The sequence below is a fragment of the Chinchilla lanigera genome, unplaced genomic scaffold (assembly GCF_000276665.1).
Source record: "Chinchilla lanigera isolate Chin_1 unplaced genomic scaffold, ChiLan1.0 scaffold00077, whole genome shotgun sequence".
Classification (NCBI taxonomy): domain Eukaryota; kingdom Metazoa; phylum Chordata; class Mammalia; order Rodentia; family Chinchillidae; genus Chinchilla; species Chinchilla lanigera.
In genome coordinates, this window is record NW_004955478.1 from 4,368,925 (window position 1) to 4,392,667 (window position 23,743).

The 23,743-nt window shown below is 47.7% G+C and overlaps 1 protein-coding gene across 10 annotated transcripts in view; it reads right to left on the minus strand.

The window, feature by feature from the left end:
* Arsg (arylsulfatase G) overlaps positions 1-23,743 on the minus strand; it is a 148,891-nt gene that overhangs the window by 42,256 nt on the left and 82,892 nt on the right. For 6 of the 10 annotated variants that reach the window (XM_013503204.1, XM_013503203.1, XM_013503202.1 and 3 more), the window contains exons 5-9: positions 21,565-21,676; positions 20,653-20,679; positions 17,901-18,038; positions 10,585-10,784; positions 9,522-9,602 (exon numbers count right to left, since the gene is read on the minus strand). In XM_013503204.1, the coding sequence (XP_013358658.1) occupies positions 9,522-9,602; positions 10,585-10,784; positions 17,901-18,038; positions 20,653-20,679; positions 21,565-21,676 (558 nt within the window). Of the gene's footprint in view, positions 1-9,521; positions 9,603-10,584; positions 10,785-15,700; positions 15,803-17,900; positions 18,039-20,652; positions 20,680-20,783; positions 21,088-21,564; positions 21,677-23,743 lie in introns of those variants that run through there. The other 4 variants (XM_013503205.1, XM_013503207.1, XM_013503206.1 and 1 more) reach the window with 4 other exon arrangements.

The window sequence follows — 23,743 nt, forward strand, 5'->3', positions numbered from 1 at the left end:
GTATCATGATAGCGACCTAATAAGTTACAGAAGAACAATAGATAAGTCCACAAATGAAACTTCTATGCATTTTTCAAAGCTGAAAGCTGCCTGTTAGTTTAGATAAGCTTTAATACTTTGATCCGTGGCACTAGTACATGAAAAGTGTTAGTTGCATTTGGTTGTCTGTTGAGAAATGCCTATCTTCGGGCCATGAGAATGCATTTCAATGTACTTGTGGTTAGTTATGACTCTAATTAAAGCAGAATCTCTTACTTAAAGCAATAAATATTTAGCCTCAGCAACTAAAATATAAACAGAACCATGATTCATGGATTTGCTTACTTGTTCTTCCCTGGCTACGGACGTGAGATGGCTTCGTGGTGCATCGTGACAAGGGCAGTCCGAGCAGGACTCACCACTGCCCACGCCTTGCTCCAAAGGCCCCGACTGCCCTGACCCGACTGAGTCACAAAGGCGGTGTACACACTTCAGAATCACCAGGCGAGAGCTCACTGAGAATGTGGATGCTGGGGTTGTAGCTCTAGAATATCCAGCTGACTAAGTGTACAATGATACTGGATGGCTCTAATGCCAGTGGTCTGAGAACCAGAGTTTGAGAACTACAAGCAGGGCCACGGGAGGACACCTTCGGAGCCAGGCTGATCTGCCTCCTAACTCCAGCGCCCCGCCGCTCCTAACTCACCATGTGGCCTTGGGCAGAATTTGTAACCTCACTCACCTCAACCCTCTGAGCCATGAAGTGGGGAAACAACTGTCCTTATCTCATGGGGTTGTGGGAACAGTTTCATAAGATCACAGATATCAAGTGCACAGCAAGGTATTTCTGCATACAGCCCACCACGAAAGTGTCCAACAAATGCAAACCACGCCCCCTCCGAAAGAAATTGCCTATAGGTAGCAAACAGCACACAGGTATGAGCCTGGCATCTCACACACTGGATGCAGCCCTCTAGCTGCTTGGAAGGCATATTTTTCTTTTTAGCTAATTTTTTTTCCCCCAATTCTGCGGGTTGAACCCAGGGCCTTGTACACGGCAGGCAACTACTCTACCACTAAGCTATACCCCCAGTCTTCTTATTTATTTAATTTATTTATTTATTTTTATTATAAGACACGGTCCCAAAATAAATAAGTTGTCCAGCTGGGCTCAAACTCGTGAGCCTCCTGCTTCAGCCTCCTGAGTAGCTCGGATTGCAGCTGGGACTGCAGCTGGGATTGTAGCTGGGATTGCACCATTCATGTCCAGCTGCTCTGTTAACTAAGTTTGAAAGTCACTAGACAGAGCCCTCTCTTCAATTTGCGGGATTCCTTATCCTTCCCACAAGTGACAAAGCGAACCTGTTTTCCGGGAAAAGATCAGCCTGTCCCATGAAGGTATCTGAACCTGCAACTACTGTAGAACACTGTTCTGAGCAACACACATTCTATAACCCTTGGAAGAGCAGGCTTCTTTTCTCAGTATAACCTCGTGCCCTGGCCAAGGATGCCTCTACCCTACCAGTTTCCTAGGAACAAGCGTTAACAGAGCCTGCAACTTGGACCCAGGACTATTGCTGGTCTGCAGTGGCCTTGATCTAGTAGATGGGGCCATCTCACCAAGCCTGGTGGCTAAAGCCCAAGAAGAGACACATTTTGACTTCTGCTGGGTCTTCATCAGCAAGCCTTGTCCCAACCAGGGTCAACGAGCAAGGTCCCTTGTCCCTGACTCTGTCACAACCCCCTCCAGCATCTTTGACCTTGCCCCTCCCTACCCCCTACCCCAAGCAGGACAGAAGGCCCAGGATGCGAGCAGCTTCCCAGCGGGAGAGGTTACGTAACAACCTGATAGCATCGAATTACAAAGAGCCAAGGTCTCCCAGGAGTGCGGATGCCAAATTCAACAGAATGTTTCCTCATCACCAAGGGGGAGGAAGGAACAGTTCTGCTCTTCAAATAAAACAAGATTTTCCAGACAGAAGAGCAGTCAGTTGGGGGGTGGGAAACCAAGGTGTAGGCTCTGTCCCAGGTAGGAAAGAGGTCCGGAGTGCAGCAGGACAGGCAGTGGCGGGCAGCCAGGCCTCCTGAGCCTGCTGGGGCGAATGTGGGGACAGGGGGCTCGAAATCAAGCCCTTTCTCTTAGGAAGAAGGCAGGGGTGCTTGACTTTGTCTCCCCTACCCACCCCCCATTCCAGGTCTCTTCAGCCCACCCCCGCAGAGCATGAGCCAAGCCAAGTGGAGCGACCTCACTTCACACGCACGCACGGGGTGAAAAGACGACTCCAGGAGACGCTGTCTCATCTCATCAGCTGAGCTGGGCGGCTTGGCCAGGAAAGGGAAGGGAAGAGGGAGGCTGGGGGGGGCCAGCGGGGACGGGAAGACAGCGCGTGGTCTGACAGAGCAGGCTGGCTTCGAGAAGAACCAAGCGTTGCTCTGAGTACTGTTTGTCCTACGCCGTTGCGAAAACATTGACGGTCTTCTCTCTTTCATCTGCTCTTGAGACTGGCTGGGGTGAGGAGGAGCAGGGGGTCCAGAGAGACCCCAGCTCCTTGACCTACAAAGCCTAGTTCCTGCCGAGCAGCATGAAAAGCTCCACCTGGCTGGCCAGAGCCCCTGCAGCATTCCAGGCAGAGAGGAAGAGGTCTGTGGAATCACTGACGGGAAGCTGGTCCGGAGTATGAGAAAGAGGAAGTCTTTACCCTGTAGCAACTGCCTTTCAGGCAAAGTTCATTTCAGACCTCCTTCGTGAAAAGACAAAGCCCCAGTTCCATCGTGAGCGCAGGCGCTGTGCCCCACACAAAGCTGTCAGAAAAGAGTGCGACCAAGAGCTGACTGAAAGCCCCCTCACAGCAGTGTCCCAAGACACAAGCTCAGAACGCCTTTACCATCAGCCATATATTACTTAAGTTGCTTGGTACATTTACAGGAACATCTAGGTTAGGGCACTTTCCGGGGCTGGGGATTTAGCTCAGCGGCAAAAGCGCCTGCCTGGCAAGCGCAAGGTCGTGAGTTCGGTTCCTGGTATTGGAGAAAAACCCAAAATAAATAAATAAATAAATAAAATAGATTAGGGCACTTTCCAATCCACTTCCCTCTCTTCTCTTGCTGGGGTACCACTAGCTTGTTTCATCTAGAAATGAAGAAACGAAGTCCTAGGGGGGTTAGCAGCAGAGTTCCAAGACTGGAACATCCCCCTTGAGTCTTCCCAGAGTCCATGGAGGTGGGTCCCCCCTGACCTCACGAGACAAAGGAGGAAACAGAGCTTCCCACACTGACTAAGAAGCGAGTCAAGATTCAAGCCCAGCCCCAGCTTCCAACGCCTTTAGCTCTTTCCAGCTTTCCATTCTGCCTCCCACAGGGGCTAAGGACATTTTCCTTGACAACCATGAGTTTCAAAGAAGCAGCATAGGATTTTCCAGATGACTGAGCAGGCTCTTTGGGTATGAAAAGGTGTGAGTAACAGCAGCCACATGGGCTGAGGAATGAGACCTCCTCCATCACGGGCTGACCCAAGTAAGCCTTCCATCCCTCCTTGGCCTCAGTTTCCTCATCTGACTAGGAAGGTGGCTGGAATAAAGATGGCGGACATCTCTTCCGACCCTGGCACACTTTCAGTGTGAGGAAACTCATGGAAGCATTTGTGGCTGGCTTTTCTCATTGAAAATATCTGGATCAATGGAAATGAATCTAGTACTCACCTCCCTCCGTATTCTCAGTCCCATTGATGGAGAGGGAGTTTTTAAAACTGAATAATAGGATGAATAGGAGCTGGGGAGTGGAGAGCAAGCGTTTAACTTTTACGGGTAATAAAAATGTTTTGGAACAAAACAGAGGTGGTGGTTGGACAACATTGTGATTGTGCTAAGCATCAATGAATTATCCGAGTTAAAGTGGTTAATTTTGTGTGGGATGTGAATTTCACCTCAATTTTAAAATCTGAATAATGGCACTCTTATAATCCTTCCACGAGTCCACATTTCTTTAGAATTATCACCAAAATCATTCGCCTAAAAGAATTTCAAATACTGGCTCCGTCTCAGTTCTACCTGGTGACAACCTCCAGAGGCATAGGCACCTGGGCAGCTCCAAGACTACATCCCACCTCTTGGTGTTTCCACTCTGCCCAGAATCCCCTCCCTGCAAGACCCCAGCAGTCTCCTACTCATTTTTCAAAACCCAAAGCATCAAAGGAAAGTGGATTTGCACCATCCACTGTGGTAGTAACTAGCCGTATGTGGCTACTAAGCTTTGAGATGCAGCTAGTGTGACCAAGAACCTCAACCTCAATTTAATTTTCATTAATTTTCATTTCACTAGGCATACATGGTATTTGGCATATCAAACAGTATCACTCCAGACAGGTAGTTCTCAAATTTTAACCTGTATCCACATTACCCAAGGGACTTGTTAGCACAATTTGCTGAGATCCATCCCCAGTGGAAGAATTTGTACTACTAACAAGTTCTGGGGTCATACTAATGATGCTGGTTTAGGGACCATACTTTGATAACCACTGATCTGTAGCTGAAAGTGCTAGACTCTTATAGTACAGACATGATGGTATAGACTGGTGATTCTCAAAATATGGTCTCTAGACCAGCCACATCGACTTCACCTAGAATAGTGATGGCCAACCTTTTAGAGCTTTCAATGATAACCACAGCCTGTTGCCCTACACATGCCATTGACTCACCACCACTGACTTAGAAGCATCACAGAAATGCAGAATTTCCAATGCTAACCTTGGGTCATAACTGCATTTTGGTAGGATCCCCAGGGGACTATCTGTACATAAACATCTGAGAAATACTTTATAGACAATCATTCCTTTAGGTCACGGGCTTCACTAATCTTTGTATCTCCAACACTGAGCATATTTGCTGGTACACAGTGTTCAACTAGTAGGAAGATGCAATGGTTAAGCTTGACTCTGTCAACTAGAATGCCTTGGGAGACACCCAGGGCATTGACAGAGCACCTCTGGGTATGCCTGATGGGGATCATGGAAGAGTAACCTCAGGTACTATCTCTGGTCCCGTGACCGCTTCTTCTCTGGTGCTGCTCCCAGGCACTGCTACCTAGCCACCATAAACTAAGCATTGTTCTACCATGATGCTTCTGCCTTGGACTGACTCCCCTGAAACCACAAGCCAAACAAGCCTCACTTCCTTTAAGTTACTAAGTATTGTGCCCTAACAATGGGAAAGCTGACAAATACAGAAAATTGGTTTAGAATTGGGTCTTTTCTGTGATTGTCCTTGACCATGTAGTTTAGAGATGTTTGGAAGTTCAGATTCACAATTTACAAAAGTTTGGAAAGATTTGGAGATGTGGGCCAGAGAAGATTTAGAGTGCAGTGAACCGATCCTTATGGGTGATTACGGTCAGAGCTTTGCAGAGCAGAATGCAGGTAGAAATGAGACAGCACAGGCCAGGCTCAGGAGGTTTTGAACCAGAGATTGGACCAGAAATTGGACCAGAGGCTAGTGTGTTATACTGTGGCAGAAAACTTGTCTTCATTTTGCTCTTGTCCTGAGATTTTGTGGGAGCCTGAAATCAAGTACAGTGGGCTAACTGACTGGGCAGATGAAATTTCAAAACAGCCCAATATTCAGGCTATGGCATGGGTACTTCTGGCTGCTTTTAGCCAGATGTATAGTAAGAATTAGGGGCAAAAATAAGAATAGAAAAATTTGAAAAGTTTAAATGTTAGTCCAAAAGCAACCACATGTAAAGTTGAAGCCAGTGATTGCCGAAGACATTAGCCTCATTAAAAAGAAACAAAGTACTCTCTATAGGAACAAGAAGAAAGATGCCTTGATTGCATCTGAGAAATCAGCAATTCTCCACCTATTACAAGCTCAAGGGTGTGAAAGTATAAAACTTTCACCTGAGAACAGAGTCCTTGGGACCCCTGCTCAAAAGGATCTCCTAGGGAACTGTGTCCCCAGAGTTAATTTCACCATACTCAGCAACCTAGGCGCTCAGCGGCCACTGTAGTCATGGTCCAAGGAGGCCTTGCCACTGCTCCCACCGACAGCAGACCTTGGCACCATTTATGTGATGCTAGTTTTACCGGCATGAAGAATACAAAGCTGTGGGTTCTGGAGGGTGGGCTTCCACGTAGATTTCAAAGGAAGAACTGGGAGGCCAGGAAAGGAATGTTAACAGGGCAGTGCATGAAGCTGCGGTAATGAAGTCATAGGAACTTTCATAGTTACTTTTCTTGTTGCTGAGACAAAATACCAGACACTCGAAGCTAAGGGAGGAAAGGTGTATTTGGCTCACAGTTTGTAGAGGTTTCAGTCCAGAGTCAGCTGGCTCCAAGGCAGAGTGGCACGGCAGACAAGCATCTCAGAGGAGAAACAGTTCATGGTAGACAGAAGGTAGCAAAGCAAGGAAGGGACCTTAGCAGCTTTTTTCTGCCCCTTTTATTCTTTATCTAGGCTATGGGGATTAGGGTGGCACCAGACTAATCAATGAACTGATTTAGTAATCACATAATCACACACCCTCAATCCCAGCATCACACACTCTAGATTTAGCCACCTCTGAAAAATCCTCACCTATGATCACATAAGGCCTGGAGGGGACATCTAGACACAAACCCTAACAGATACATAAAGATCCTAGGTCTTTGGAAATGCCACAAATGTGGAATGACTGCTGAAGAAATCTATAGGCTCTGAATGGAGCCAGCCCAAGATAGGTCATGTAAGCCACCCAAGCTCTCTGAAACTCACATATCACCACCATGTGCCCCAGACACCAGACATGGAGCTAAAGCACTTAGTATCTACCCTGCTGGCCTTTAGTCTTTCTTTGGTTCAGTTCTTTTCTATCCCCTAACCTCACTTTTGGAGTGGGACTGTTTACCTTGTGCCATCTTACCATGGGATTGTACAGCTTGTTTTTTTCCTTTATAAGGATTCACAGTGTTTGCCTTGAGTCTCAGAAAAGACTTGGATTTTTTAAAATGGCTGAAACTGTTTCAACTTTGGTGAAAGAATTATTGTGTTTTCAGTGGTATGCAAGACAGTTGTATCATGTTAGGTTGATTTATGACTTTGTGCTTATTTGAGAATTAAGTATCATTTCAGGAAATGTGCTTGAGTATCCAGTTGAACAGTGGTGATACCACTCCCCGCTACAATGCATTCTTCCCAGCTATGCCTCCTTCCAATCATCAGTCACATCTCCATTCACCTCCATCCTCCCAGCATCTTCTCCTGAGCCAGGTCTCTAGGCATCAGAACTAGACACTGATCCTAAGTTGGACATAGCATTCTTGAATTTGAAGAAAACACAGGAATCAATATAGGTAGACAAACACCAGTCCCCAAGAAATAGCGATCCAGTGTCCCAGCAGGTAAAAAATGGGAACCAGGGATGTGGCTCACTGGTAGAATGCTTGGCTAGCATGTGTAATACCCTGGCTTCAATCCTAACACTGAAAAAATAAAGAGCTGGGTGTGGTGATGCACGCCTGTAATATCAGCATTCTAGAGGTTGAGGCAGGAGGATCGCCATGAGTTTGAGGCTAACCTGAACTACATAGGGTTCAGCTCTCCTGACCCATGACTCAAATTTCCAGACACAAGACATGGCTACAGTCTGACAGCTTCTCACTTGTAAAGTCCCCAAGAGATCTTATCCAAGGGATACCAGACTGAAGTTTTAAAAAATGATCGGCTTTTCCTACTGGGGCACAAAAGCTTCTGTTTCCTTTGTAATTACAAATAGTCAGACTAATAATAAAAAGGCAATGTCTCTTCCCACCTGAGTACAGCTGGGGGCTATCCCTCAACAGTAAGCTTGGTGGCAGAGGGAACCTAGCCCCACATTTAAAACAGACACGTTTTGGTGAGGGCAATCATGTTAGGTCTGTCTCTGAACCCTTTGGAAAAAAGCACTCTCTAAAAAAAAATTATTTTTTTCAAGACAAGGTCTCACTCTGTAATTCAGGCTGATCTTAAATTCACTATGTAGCCCAGGTTAGCCTCAAACTCATGGTGATCCTCCTGCCTCAGCCTCTAGAGAGCTGGTATTACAGGAGTGCATCACCATGCCCAGCTCTTTATTTTTTCAGTGTTAGGATTTAACCCAGGGTATTGCACGTGAGAGCCAAGCATTCTACCAGCGAGCCACATCCCCGGTCCCCATTTTAATTTTTTATGAAACAATACCTGCTGTATGAGAAAAAATTGCATGTAATCCCTCTATGCTCCCCCAGAGGTAATTGCTGCTAATATTTTGTACATTTTGTTACCTTATTCAAGATTTTTCTGAGACTATATAACCTGGCTTTTATGCAATAAAATTATGCCTCACATACTATTTTGTAACTTGCTTCATTCATTGAAAAGTATTTAACATAAGTGTTTCCAAGGTAGTAAGTGTACAGCATTTATTGATTCTTCGGTATTCCTTTATATGGGTGTGTTATAATTTCTTTTAGCACTCCCCTCTTTCTAGATTCTTGGCCCAACTATTTTTTAAAAATGAAAAACAACAGTCTAGTGCAATGAGCATTCATTTATATACATCATTATACACTGGGCTCATTACTTCCTCAGTGTAAGACAAGTGCTTAGAGGAGAAATGGGTTCATTGAGAGGTATGCACCTTTCCCAAGCCTGCGGGTCATATGCCATATTGGCCCCAGCATGGCTGCCCTCCCAGAAAGTGATGTCCTTCTGGGGAACTTTCCCAGAGCACACGGGAGCTGCCAGAAGGCTGAAGAAGGTTGAAATAGAGCCCCAGGCAGCTGTCGGGGGTTGTGATCTAGTGGGGAGCAAAGCAGCTTTCACTGCAGTAGCCTGGCTCTGCCTCAAAAGCTGTGTGACACTAGCAGTTTGCTTCTCTGAGCCCTTTTCTTCCTCCATCTGCAATGGAGCTACTATTACCTACCTTTCACTGTTGTAGGGTTTAGATCATGTGAATAAAAACCTTGCACAGTTGTATACTAAATATTCTTGAACAAATGAAATGATTTGGTAATTGGAAGGATGGAGGAATGGTGAAAGAAAAAGGGAAGGAAAGGGAGAGGAAGGGAAGGGAAGGGCAGAGCAGGACAAGACAGAAGGGAAAGGACTAAGCAGGAGAGGAGAGAAGGGAGAGAAGAGGGAGAGAGGAGGGGAGGGAGAGAGGAGGGGAAGGGAGGGGAGGGGAGGGGAGGGGAAAAGGGGAGGGGAGGAGAGCAGAGGAGAGGAGAAGAGACGAGAGGAGAGAGGAGAGGAGGCAGACAGCAAGGGTAGCAGGATAAAAATAGTGAAGCACATTCACTGGAAGGTTAGCGGGTCAGCTTGTTGGGGTGAAGGGCAGTCCTCTAGGTGAGTCCTCAGAGCAAAGGGCAGAAGACATGGCCTCCCTTCCTTCCCTCTTGACTCATTCGTTCTTCCCCAAGAGAGCCACCACGTGCTGTCTCACACTGACGCCCTAAAGGTTCGGATATGCGTTCTCCCTCTTGGTGGCAAATCCCATGAGCCAGCCAGGGCTCAGGTCCTGAAGGTGGGATCGTCAGCCCCAAGCGAGGCCTCTACCTTGACGGGTCTGCCACAATCCGCCGAAAGGACCCGTGCTGCCTGCCAGCTCACACTTCTGAGACCACGGGCCATTGTCTCCTGGAAATCAGAAAAGAACAGCATGTAATTGTCACCAGGCTGGGGGATTCTTTCACCAACTCCCCCTTCTGGCCCTGTATCCCCGGTCAACAGGGAATGATATCGAAGAGTCCTAGCTGTGAAGTTCCCTTGACATGAGCCTCAATCTACCAGGCTCTCGGAGGAGGGGAAGAGAGGGTAGGAGAGGAGAGGAGAGAGGAGGGGAGGGGAAGGAAGGGGAGGGGGTCCCATCCCTCTCTCCAACTGGCCCCATCCTGGGCCTCTGCCCTTATATCCCTTTACCTTTTTATATAGTTTTAACAATCCCATTACCATTGCCCTCAGCATCAGCCCAGCAACTAAAGATTGAGCAGCTATCATTCACCTGGTGCATCTCATACTCTTGCAACATGCTATGGAGTAGATTCTACTAGTAGCTCAACTTTTTGAGAATTAGAGGATTAATGTAACTCTCCCAATAGTAGAGTATGGATTCAAATCCCGGTCTCAACTTGATTCAAAATCAGTGCTTTAAACCACTGCCTTTGTTCCAGACAGGGACTGAAGACACGTAGTACATGTGTGGGACCCTTAAAGGGGTCATTTGTTCAACTACCAGGGCCGCTCAGCCACAGGGTGTGACCTGGTGACCAGTGGCGATGGATGTCTTTGAGGCCAGCGAGGAAGGCTAAAGATAAAATCCTAGAATTGCACAAGAAACACACAAACTCACAATGTCAAAGTAATTTCCTAGTGACTAAAAGCAAGATCCACAGCACCTGAATCATGCATGGGGCCAGCAATGTGCACACTCTGTCAGTACAAACTGTCCCAGGGACTCAGCCTCAGAGCACCCCATCGACACATACTCCGCATTCAAGCCCAAGTTCAAAGCCAACCCCCATTCTCTACAGAAGGTCACTTGGTCCGGCTGTGCGCTTCATGGGGCGTGTGTAGGGTTATCCATTAGTTGAGCTAGTAAATGTAGCTTTTACTACTTTACCTGTAAACCAGAAGAATGTGCGATCTTTTGCTGCTGTGTGTTCAACTTTGTCCTTGATCTGACCCACCAGATTGTCCATCTCCCGGAGGCCTGCTTGGTATGGCCTTTGGCCTCCTGCATTTGCCAATAGCTGGGTCGCAGATATGGGGACGTGCATGTGGGCCAGGGCCACGTAGAGTAGGAAGGGTCTTCTGCTGGCACTGCAACAAGCGAGAAAAACAATGGGTCACTCTGTAGGAGGCCGACCCAGCTGGTCCAGCGCCTCTGAGCTGCTCTGTGACTTCAGGAAAATGCCCCCAAAGGGTCTGCCCAGAGGCTCAGAAAGGATATGTTCACCTACAACCTTCTAAGGAAATGTGGAAATCATCTGGTCAGCCAGTTAAAAAACGAGAATATGGTAATAATAGTTACTGTCCTTAAACATTTACTGGGAGCTTATTCCAGGGGACTCATGTTGCCTAAATCCATCCTAATCACCCCCAAATTCCCTCTTCTCAGACAATGAGTCAGCACCTTCAGGGAACTAAAGGACTTGTTCCATGTTATACAACCAGGAAGTGACAGAGTCTGGACCTAACTTCAGATCTGGCAAGAGCAAAGCCCTTGTTCTTGGCTGCTGCCCTAGAGTCCAGGCATCCAGACCCTAGTGTCTGTTCTAGGAGCTGAGTGAACGGCCCAGCTGACCACAGGAAATCCGAAGGGTGCACATGACCACCAGGTGAAACTGAGACCAAGCCTCTGTTAGAGACCCAGACATCTGGCCACCTCTCTGCTAATCTTGATTCCATGGAAAAATGCGAAGTGAAAAGCTTAGAGGGGCTGGGGTGGCCTCAGAAAGCACTGTATCCCTCGGCGCCACCGCCAGGTGAGAGCATCACAGGGACCCAGGCGGATGCCCCTCCCCACTGGCCATACCCATGGGAGGGGTGTTAGAGGACCAAGGGGAAGGAGTCTGGTCAGCTCAGTCCTGTACATACGCAGAGCGACCAAGCCCCATGACACCAGCTCACCCAGAGATTCCGATTTCTCCTGGGCTCACCCTGCCTCAGCACCCTGCAGCCTCAGCTCGGCCACAAGCTAAGCCAGAAAGCCCCTTGCACCCTGCTCCGGGGGCCACTCACTGGGATGGTGCTTGTCCTCAGGCTTCTCTGACAGGAACAAAACCCAGGGCACCAACATAAAGGGCAAAACGGAGGGCAGGTATTGGGAAGCAGGAGGACCATGTTCAAACGGGAAAGGGAACAAGGGGGGAGGGGAAGGAAAGAAGGGGAAGGGATTTTAAAAGAGAAATGAAGGGGAAAATGGAAGCAAAACTCTTGTAAATGGGGAGGGGAAGAAGGGCGGGAGGGAAGCATAGGCAAAAAAGAATTAAGACACATTATGAACAGGTACAAACTCCACATGATGAATGTGATCATCATGTATAGCAAATATGCAGCAATAATAAAAAAACAAAACAAAACAGGCCACCAGATCCAAGACAGAGTCCTTAGACTTCTCCACATTAACCCATAGGTTCCACACTACATTTCTAGAGCTGTGTTCTCCAAGGCAGTAACCAAAGGGTCATGGTACTGTTTGTGTTAAATTAACAAAAATTAAGTAAGGTTAAAATTTCACACCTGTGCCTCGCATACTAGAGCACAGATAAACTCTGAGGACATTACTCAAAGTCCAGTCCCTGAATGATAAATAATATGACTGCTTGTTTGAGGCCCCAGGGTCATCATATTCAGAATTGAAAGTAGCAGAGCGAGACCATAGTCCTCCAGCCCAAAGACTAGGGGAGCCTTCATCCTCCCTGCCTGGCTTGGACAACTGCAGAGCATACGACTTTCTAAAGAAACGGAATGATGACTTTTAAGTAAGGAAGAAGAGAAGGTGTAAAGAGAAAAGAAAAGATGAATAAAAAGAAAGGGAAAAATAAGACAGGGAGGGGAGGGAAAAGGAGGGGAGAGGAGAGGAAGGTAGTTTGCTAGGGCTTCCGGGAAAGAGAAAGATGGAGCTAATACTTAGTGGGTACAGAGTTTTAGCCAGGGAAAATGAAAAGGTTCTGCAGGTAAGCAGAAGTGAAGGTTGCACAATGATGTGAATGTACTTAACGCCACAGAACTTTGCACCACAAAATGGTTAAGATCAGCCAGGTATGGTGGCGCAAACTACATTCCCTGTGCTCTAGGAAGCTGAAGCAGGAAGATCACAAATTTGAACCCAGTGTTATGGTTTGTGTCTGGGTGTCCCCTCAAAGCCTCATGCAGTCATGGGGTGGGCTTCAAGAATGTATGATTGATCCCTGGTCTAATGTTGGGATTATGGGTGTGAGCACTACACCTGCCCTGGGGTAGGCAGCCTGTGTATAATATAAGGGAGGGAAAGAAGCTTGCTCTCCACCTCTGCTCCTCCCTTTTGCTCTTGTTGCTTTTGCTGTCTTCTGCCGCCATGAACTATTGCCCTCTGCCATGTGCCACTCTGCCTTGGAGCCAGCCAAGTATGGACTGAAACCTCCACAAACTGTGAGCTAAATAAACCTTTCCTTCCTTAACATTGGGCATCAGGTATTTTGTCTCAGCAGCGAGAGAAAAGTAACCAAGACACCCAGCCTGGGCAACTCAGTGATTTTGCCAGATCCTGTCTCACAATGAAAAATAAAAACGTGCGTGGAGTCGTACTTCAGTGTGAGGTTCCCAGGTTGAGTCCTCAGTGTCACATAATGAATAAATGAACAAAAATAAGATTGTTAAAATGGTACACTTTGTACGTGTTCCTGTGTATATAACTTTCTGAGCTCTGCCAGAGAGAGCTATGCTATGGGTCGTCTCTACAGCTCTGCACTCGGTGACATCTCATTGGCTGCTTGAGATCAGGCTCGGTGAGAACACGTACCCCACAGAAATTGGCAAATGCTCCAGATGGGGCTGCTTTCTCTGGCAGCTGTTCATTACACACTAACCAGCTCACCACTGCACATGGTCCCCATGCCCACCTGGGTCCTGTCTTCCAAAGCCCCACCATCATCAGTGTCACGTTAGCAGCCTGGGCCAGAGGCTCGAAGACACAGGTGATCATGACAGATGGCAGAGGGGACAGATGAGGAGCACAGGCTTGGGAGACTGGCATGCAAATCCCAGGATGTTCTATGTCATGGCTGTGTAACCCTGGGCAATTAACTTGACCTCTGTCATCTGTGAAATGGAACAATCTTACCTCAAAGTTGAGAGCAGTAAGCATTTAATAATTGGTACCCTTCCCTGCATCCTGGTGCCAGGCTAGGATTTATAAAGATGACACCATGCACAGGCCAGTCCCCTGGGGGCATCACGTGCCCCAAAGCACATCTTCATTTCGGGTGCTTGGGCTGAATGCAAAACACAGCTGGGGAGACCTGGTGTTTTCAGTGTGAAAAGTGCTGATTATAACACAGTGTACTGGGGCTGGGGATTTAGCTCAGTGGCACAGCACCTGCCTGGCAAGCGCAAGGTTGTGAGTTCGATTTCCGGTACCGGAAAAAAACCAAAAAATAAAAAAATTATAAGACAGTGTACTTCCACTTATTTTTGTTTTGTGTTTTGTTTTTTGAGACTTGCTTTTCAGTTCAGGCTGGGCTTGAACTCACTTTGTAGCCCAGGCTGGCCTCGAACTCACAGGAATCCTCCCGCCTCAGCCTCTTGAGTGCTGGGACTACAGGTGTGCATCACCATGCCTGGCTTTCATTTATTTTTTTTTTAAATATGCCCACTTCAATTATACCTTTATAAAGTTGGGTAGAATATGTTTATGCACCAGCAGAAAATGGGACGGGAGGAACACTTTCAGATATATTAAAAGGAATTATCTTTCAGGTGCGGAATTCAGGGTGATGGGGGTTTTTTGTTGTTGTTACTGTTTGCTTCTTTATCTCTGCCCTCATAAATTTCTAAAGGGGACACACTGTTTGTGTGTCAAAACCAGCTTGGTGAGCAGAAGAAAAAAAGCAAGTAAAGTGCAAGAAGGAATGTTCTGGCACAGAGCAGATGAGGCAAAGGACAGAGACGCCGGAGTTTCAGGCCCAGCGTCAGCCACTCCCTAGAAAAACATCTCAGAAGTGCAGGCCAGGGGCACCCCCCGTTTTTAGAGGGGTCCCGCATGGGTGCCTGGCCAGAGAGAGTCAGACCCGCCTGGGGTCTCTAGAATTGATGCAGAAACCGTTATTTGGCCACAGCTTCCCCCACCTCAGCATCCAGAACTGAAACTGAAGGTGACCATTCCTTCTTTAGAGACCTGCTGGGATCATTGCAGCCCCCAGGGTCGGGCCAAACACCTCAGCCTGCATCCCCATCCTTCCCCACTGGGGTCTCCTCCAGTCCAGCCTTCCTACTTCTCTAGGACTCTTCCTTTCTAATAGCTCCCCAGGTCCCTTGCCCCCTTCCGCCTTCCGGCTCCTGGGCACACCGCTCCAGCATCCCTGCTTTCCCACTGCCCAAAATACCTGAGCAAATCTTGCGCTCAGCTCAAAAGCCATCAGTACTGCTTTAAAACCCCACATCGGGATTCGCTTCTAGCATTGTTGCTAGATTAAAGGTCCAAACTCAAGCAAAGACCCATATGAAAAACACTCCAGGAAGTCCTGGGTTGGGCTTTCTGGCCAAAGAGCAGGAGGCCGCACTCCAGGAAGACCTGGAAGTCGTGGCAAATAGGTCCAAGAGAATTCGGGGTTCAAGGTTGCAGCAGGGCCTGGGGGAGGAAGGAGCACAGACCAGGAGCCTTTTCTGCTGAAGCTGGGAAAGTCAGGGGTGAACTGTCATCCGTTCCGGAAGAGATGGACACCCTGAATACCACGCTCTGTCAAGTTAAAAGCCAACAGGACCCATGAAAGTTCACTTGACTAATACAATTACCTCTTTGCCTTTTGCATTTGCTAAGTGAAATGTTAGTTGATTTGTGTCAGCTGATTTACTAACTGGTGGTATCCATATACCAGATCCCCTGCAAAGCAGGCGTCACAGGGGCCCAGTCCCCGCTCAGCCACAGTCCCTCCCCTCAGAAGCCAGGCTGTCTGAGGCCCTGATAAAGCAGGAGGGGATTGTCCCCTCCAGCCATGAAGCACCCTCCTGCCATGGGGGACAGGCCTGAAACTTACTCAGAGTTCGGAGCTGGGAGATGTTCCACCCAGTAGATGAGGAAGAAACTTTGCTCTTTTTATATCCATAGTCAGAAAAATCAACCCACAGTGCTTCTCAAAAAAACTCCTAAGGATCCATTCAGATGCAAGCTTGAAAGCCCTTGGGGGCTGCCCCTGGGATTAAGAATGTAAGTAGTGAGTTTTATTATCAAGCACACATGCTAAATGGGTCTCCTACACTGCTCCCTTTCTTCCTGGTTGGACTCTCCACAAAAGCACAGCTTGGTTAAGCAAGGAGAGAGGGATTCTTGGCCATTCGAGGAGCTGATCAGATCACTTATCCACAGGTGGCGTCTATTCCTAATTCTGCACAAGTAGACAGCCAGGGAGGGCAGCACAGTTGTTCTTGCTCATGTAGGCCAAGCTGTGGACCTCACGAAAACCATTCCGTGCCCTCAGGTACCTCACAATCTCAGGAGAGGGAACATGTGCATGAACACCTCCTGTGCTCCGGCCTAACAGAGGTCGTGAAGCAGCGGCTCTCACATGTGCAGGATTTGTTAGAGACACGTGGTGACATGGATGTGGTTTTTTGCATTGTGTTATTTTTAATTAGTAGTTTCTTAACATTTAAAGGTCAGGAGATCCCACATAAGAGCCAGGCATCCTGTCTCTCTTGGAACATGGAAATATCTGACACCCCAGGATCACGATCCCAACAAGAAGATGTAAGTAGCTGGCGCGAGGTAGCAGCTACTCCGTTTCAGATGGGGGCGTGCTTACAAGTTCTCCTTACCGCCTCACACTCAGCTTGCTTCTCTCTTTAAGTTTATCTATTTAGCCCTTGTTATGGTTTGTGTCTGGATGTCCCCCCAAAGCCTCATGCAGTCATGGGCGGGCTTCTAGAGTTTATGATTGATTCATGGTCCAATGTTGGGATTAGAGGTGTGAATGCTACACTCACCCTGGGGTGGGTAGTTTGCACACAATGTAAGGGAAGGAAAGAGGCTGCTTGCTACCACTCCTCCCTCTTTGTTCTTGTTGCTTTTGCTGTTTTCTGCCACCATGAACAGTTACCCTGTGCCATGTGCCACTCTGCCTTGGAGCCAGCTGAGTACGGACTGAAACCTCCACAGACTGTGAGCTAAATAAACCTTTCCTTCCTTAATTCTGGGTGTCGGGTATTTTGTCTCAGCAATGAGAGAAAAGTAACTAAGACAGCCCTGTAGATGCTGCGATGTGAAACCCTTGCATGGTAAAGGGGTTGGTGGTAGAGGTGGCAGGCTGAATAACAACCCTCAGAAATACCTAATTCCTGGAATCTGGGAATATTTGTTTATGCAACAAATGCAACTATCCAGGTATAATGATGCTAAGGATACTGTGATAAGGAGAGTATCTTGCTTAAGCCTAAATACAATTGCAGATGTCCTTAAAAGAAAGACCCAAAGGAAAGCCAAGCACTACAGTATGCACCATTAATCCCAGTTGTCTCGGGAGGCTGAGGCAGAAGCACTGCTAGTTTGGGGCCCGCAGCCTAGGAAAGAGAAAGAGGAAGAGTAGGAGCAGGAGAAGGAAGAACACAACAAAGACCCTGGCAACTGAAAAGGATTTTACTACAGATATAGAAATGACAAGGGAACACGAGAAGCAGAAGTTAGACTGGTGTGGCCATACGCCAAAGTATCCCAATAGCCACCAGAAGCTAGAAAAGGCGAGGAACAATTCTGCACTGACTCCAGAAAGAAAAAAAAAACCTGCTAACATCTTGATTCTAGCCTCTTAGGGCTCAGTTTGGACATCTGCCCTCCAGATCTGCAGGAGAATGAATTACTGTTGCTTTAGCCACGAACTCAGTGATTATTTGTTATAGCAGCAGTAAGAAGCTAATACACCCTGCCAACTAGTGAATTCAACAAATGCCTTGAATGCCCCCATACAATGGGCAGGCTCTGCCCTCATGGAGCTCAGATTATCGTAGGAGAGGACAGAATGATTATGACTCTGGGGCACAATCAAGGCAGGATATGGGAAGCTCCTGGGGATGTCAGGACATACCTGGGGAACTTCTAACCAAGGACCGGAGGAGGTGGTTTCCAGCTTTACTTACAGGAAATACGCGTGCATCTTTCTCTGTTGAGCAACCGAACTCTCCCTTGATTTTTGAAGGGGCTGAGGTTAATGTAGGTAGAGGGTGGAAAGTGTCAGGCCGCCTTACCTTGCCTGTTGGATGAACTGGGCTGCTTTCTTAGCATACTTCTGTGCAAGGCTACTCAGGTTCACGGGCTGTTCCACGATGTGGAGGTTTTCGTAGAGAGGAAGGGCCACGTCCATGTAACAGGCCCTCTCATGTTTCCTGTAGAGAACCACAGAGAGTGGCATATGCATTTCTACAACCTGTATCATCATGGAGTAGAACAACAGGCTTTAAGGCAGCAGTGCAGGTGCATGTAAAACCTTTAACATCCTGGCTCCAAAGGATTTTGCCAGCCAGTCCTGTCTTCCAAGTGTAAAACCAATAGAGAATATTTTCCCCTTTGAATAGATGTCTATTATCCTCAGATAAGCTTTCCAGCTCTCTAAGATGCTTACGAGCTAAGGAAATTATTACTACTCCCATTCTTCAGGGAGATACACCGGGTTTGAACTGGCTGGCTTATTTCCAGTATAGTCTCAGCCAATCAGCAGCCCCCTCGCTGGCTTTCTCTGCTGTCTACCTACTTGACGGCCTCTGGGTAACGCTGGCGACACTCAGTTCTTTCCCAAATCCACAATCAGGACAGTAGGTGATATGCAGCCTGGCAATAGGATGAAGTAGGTAAGATGGCCTAGGTAAATTTTAATTTTGATCCACGTGTGGGGATTTTGGAGATTAATGGAAAAATGGAGGTTAAGCCAAAACAACTCCTAGATAAAAACAAACTCAGCCCCGGGTCTTAAGAGGGAGTGAATCTGACACGTGGCTGTCCCATCAACAGGGCTGAGTAACTGTCATGATCTTATAGGGGTGATAGAAACTCCCAGAGCTTGAGCTCCCCTTCTGCAGCCTGGGGTTGCCTACACCCCCTTACTAAGGCATCCAGAGGACAAAAGAAGCCAACAAACAGCTAGTGCTTTGCACAGTGCTCTGCACACTAGCAGTGAACTGAACTAGAACTCCATGCCCTGATCACCGCAGAGGACGAGGTGACAGCGTGAGAATGTAGGAGAGAGGAGTCACGCTAGGGGAAGTCTTTCAGGCAGACGGTACAACGCAGGTGTGACTGAAAGAAGTGGTGAACTTTTCAATTAAAGGCATCTATTACAGTTAAAGACACATTGCCATTTAATCCCCGAAGAATGTTCGCCTTCACTTCAAATACACTCATCCCTGTCCTCTTGACACTTTCTGAAACAGTTTTCCAAACCCTCTTTCCTGTCTTCACGAGGTGTGATAAAAAAGAAAGCACAGTGAACACTCCTCCTGAGCGCCACCCAACGGAAAGGTAGGCTCGTGAAAACCTTCTGGTTGTCCTCGCCCACTTTATTCACTGCCTCTGCCACCATGCAACTGGTGGCTCTTGCCCAATGTCAAAAGGACCACGAAACATTTTGAATCACTTCAGCATATTGAGGCAGCCACAAAAGTGCAACTAAAGAGGTGAAAAAGAACCTCCATGCTATGGTTTGTGTCTGGGTGTCCCCCCAAAGCCTCATGCAGCCATGGGGCAGGCTTTTAGAGTTTGATTGATTATGGGTGTGAGAGCTACACCCGCCCTGGGGTGGATAGTTTGCATATGTAAGGGAGAGGAAGAGGCTGCTTGGGGCCATTTCCTCCCGTGTGTGTGCTTGTTGATTCGGCTGTGTTCTGCTGCCATGAGCTGTTGCCCTCTGCCATGTGCCACTCTGCCTTGTAACCTGCCAAGTATGGACTGAAACCTCCACAAACTGTAAGCGAAATAAACCTTTCCTTCCTTAATTTTGGGCGTCAGGTATTTTGTCCCAGCAACGAGAGAAAAGTAACCAAGACACTCCAGAACCTCTTCAGAAAGTGGCAAGAACAACAGGTGTGTCCAGAGAGAGGAGAAGATTTTGAAAGGATTCATGCGAATGTGTCTTTTACTGTAGTAGTTTTTCAAATCTCCACCGTATTTGTAGATCACAACTCATGGATATCTGAACAAAGCAATTAGAATACACTGTCCTCCCAGTACTGAGAAAGGATTGTGAAGAATTTCAAATTCCCTGTTACACCTACATGCGCACACATCCCGTTATAGATGCTTATGAGATAAGGTCAGGCGGGGTAAATAACTGCCAAGGATGACATTTTTAAAAAAAGAAAAAAATATTACCATCATGCTGGGCATCAGAACACTAAACCTGTATTTGTGTTGAAATTTCACCTTTTTATTATCGGATTGCAACTCTGTCATCTACAATCTCTACGCTGCCCACCCTCCAACCTTTTTCTATTTGCTTTGATTTTTTTTTTTCTGAGACAGGGTCTCACTACGTAGTTCAGGCTGGCCTCAAACTCATGGGGATCCTCCTGCCTCAGCCTCCCAAGTGCTGGGATTCCAGGAGTGCACCACCACACATGGCTTTTATTTGATTTGCTTTTAACATAGATGAGACTAGTTTTTCAACCCCTACCACCAAAACACTGGGAAGCTGACACATATCAGACCCCGATATAGCGAGGTACACCCTCGAGGCCAAAGTGGGTAAAGAAGGCAGAAGACTGCAGCCTCTCTTCTCACACTAATGTGCACACGCATCCTCCGAGCATCTTGTTAAAATGCAGATCTGGAGTGGGGTCTGAAGTTCTGCATTTCTAGTGACCCCTCAGCGATGGCCACAGTGCTGCCCCCGTGTCCACACTTTGAGAAACAAGCGTGGAGGAGCTTGGGATCTGGATTCCTATCTCTTACCAGCTCTGGTGTGACCTGGGTGTGTAAACTTTCCCACTTGTAAAATCAGGTACATACCTGCTTCGCACGGGGTGCAGAGAGTGCCTGGAATGGAAGGATTTCCCCATAAACTGCCATGGTTATATTAACTACTGACTTCTTAACGAGCCAACTCAGCTCACATTCCCCCACACACACACCTCACACACCTGTGGCCTTAGAAACACGCATAGGATCCTGCTGGTTTCTTAGCTGCATAAACCCTACTTTCTTTTTCTAATCATAATTCCGCTGCAAGCTCTTAGCGGGATATTCAGGAAATACAGTCAGAAGAAAATGAAAACCCTTAGCCCCACAAGCAGAGGGCAACTCTGTCAGCATTCTGGCACATTTCTTGGGAGTTTCTCTTGATAGCGCTCTGAAGATATGGACACAGCATGGAAGAGCCCCCTGATGACTCGCTCCCTGCCTTTTCCCGTACTGTTACATGAGCATTTTCTCATTTCACTGAATATGTGTTTTAAACATCCTATTTGGTGCCCGCAAGGCATTCTGATGTCAGAATGCTGTCTTTCTTGCCTAGCAGCTGGGGGAGGGGTTCAAAAGGACACTGTGATGTCCCTCTTTCTCTCTCTCTCTCTCCCTCCCTCCTATGTCCAGTATCTGGGCCGAGTGACGGGTCCAAGAAGAAAGCCAGGAGTCAGATGAGGAAGGAGGCCCCACCTGTGTGAGATCGTGACAGCACCTGCCCCCTCCCCCATCTGCTCTGAACAATTCAGAGACCCTGGAAAATTCCAACAGAAAAAAACTGTACAGCTCTCATCTCTGCATTGGGGTGCAAAGCCCTCATTTACAGTTGTACTGAGCGTACACTGCCCTTCCCACTGCTTTACTGTCCCCGGTCTGCATCTTCCACTTCCTCCAGACAGACCACAGCCTTAGCATCACACCCGTCCTGCAGCCCGTGGACAGTGCCTTGGGTAGATTTACCTCAGCGGGCCACCCCCTGGTGGACACGCCGGGCAGGGAGGGTGGTTGTAGCCCGGGGTGTCAGTACAGCCCATGTCATGGCTATACGGGATCCCAAAGTAGTAATCAAAACCTGGAAAAGAAGCAACTGGTTAATAAAGCACTCAGCCGCTGCTCCGCGCCCCTGCCTCCTTCCACCCATACAAAAATCTAATTCCTCCTGATTTAATATTGCAGTGCTCTGGAGTATGTAATTAAAAGAAGATTTGATTAATATCCTTTTGAAGTATGTGAAGAAAATCACGTTTCTGGGTTCTGGCTGTAAGACTAGATTTGAACAACTTTTTTTTTTTTTTTTTTTTTTTTGGTTTTTTTGAGACAGGGTCTCACTATGCAGTTCAGGCTGGACTTGAGCTCACTTTGTAGCCCAGGCTGGCCTCGAACTCACAATGATCCTCCCACCTCAGCCTCCCGAGGGCTTGGAATTACAGGCATGTGCCACCATGCCCAGCACTTGAACAACATCTTGTGATTAGAAATAACCCAGATCGGGAGGAAATGGAAAGAATTATTGACCATCTAACACATTTAGTAAGCATTGGTTGAAATCTACCACATGCATGACATTTTAAGGGATAAAAATAAATAAATTCTGCCTTCAAGACACCCCATCTGAAGGGAAAATAATATAAGGCGGTTAGCCCATAAGAGACGGACAGGTGAGCATCAGAGGGAGATGCGACCTCCAGATGCAAGGGCTGGGGTGGGGGTGGAGCAGTGATTTCAAAATGATTCTTGGAAGATGTGCATTTGAGCTGGGTGGGATTTGACCTTGGCATGGTGAGGTATCGGGGAGACAGGAAGGATGTGCCTACTGATACCCCAATACCTTGGGCTTGACATTCCCCCTCTTCTCCAACACAAGCTTTTATCCACAGGATACAGCCACAGAGCCGGCCAGAATTAACTGACAAATTCTGCAGAAAGAGGCGCCTTCTTTGATCATAGAAGGAACTGCTTTCCCTATAGGGGGACCGAACTCGAATCTCCCAAAGAATTCTATTTACCCTCAGCCTCCAACTCCAGGCGCTGAAAACAAGGGCAGCCGCCTCTTCAGGCTCACCTCCCACCCCTCAGGCGCCTCGAACCTGCTCTGGCACACTTCCCTCCCTAACCTAGTGCACTCCAGTTTCTCGGGTGCCTCCCACCTCTGAGAGGCAGCTCTGGCTGGAAATCCCAGCTCCGTGTCTCTTACAGGCGGGGTTGCAGCAGTGCTGCTCGGCCCATTCTGGTGAAGTTTCCTACACACGTCCCGCTCCTTGCCACAGGCTGATGCCCTCACCCTCGTGCCTTTCGTATTCTTGGCATACCCTGGGGACTTCTGATCAGCACTGGTGACGCGGGTCTTCTCCATGAATGTCCGCTCTTTGGGTTGGGGTACTAGATGTTTGTTAACCCAATAGATGGTGTGGTAGAGTCACCAGTACTGGGAAAAAGTGGATAGCTCCTTGCTAACCTGGTTTGTACAAACAGATTTGCATCCCCCATAAGTAACGACATAGCCTGGAGCTGTTACTGCATTTGGTGTCAAGATGAATGTAGACCAGTATTTCAGGTTTTATGGCCCAGATGGTCTCTGCTGAGGCATTTCAATTCTGCTATTGTAGCACAAATCACCTATAGAACATGTGTACACTGATGAGCAGGGCTGTTTTCTAATAAAACTTTATTGACAGAAACAGGTGGCTCACAGACATGGTAGTGCATGCCCGTCAGCCCAGGGCTCTAGGAGGCTGAGGTACGAGGATTGCAAGTTCAAGCCCAGCCTGGGTAACTTAGTGACTTAGCAAGACCCTGTCTCAATCATTAAAAGCATCAGAAAAGGCCTGGGAATGCAGCTCAGTGTGAAGGCCTTGGGTTCAATCCCCAGTGCGGCAAACAAATCAATAAGACAGCTTACTGGCTTCGGCCACAGATCTATATGAACTCCTGGTCTAGACCACAGATGTCTTCAGACCCAGAGTTGTGGTCCTTGGAGCCCTGGTCTGAGAAACAACCAAGGATGGAGGAGACCGATGGATGCAAGGACTGTGACTATGCCTGCCGTGATCTTTGGAAGGGCTCCCGGAGGGCTGGGGACAGGGCAGCACACATGGACAGGGTTCCAGAGGCGATAGGGAACAAAAGGTAGGAACCAAGA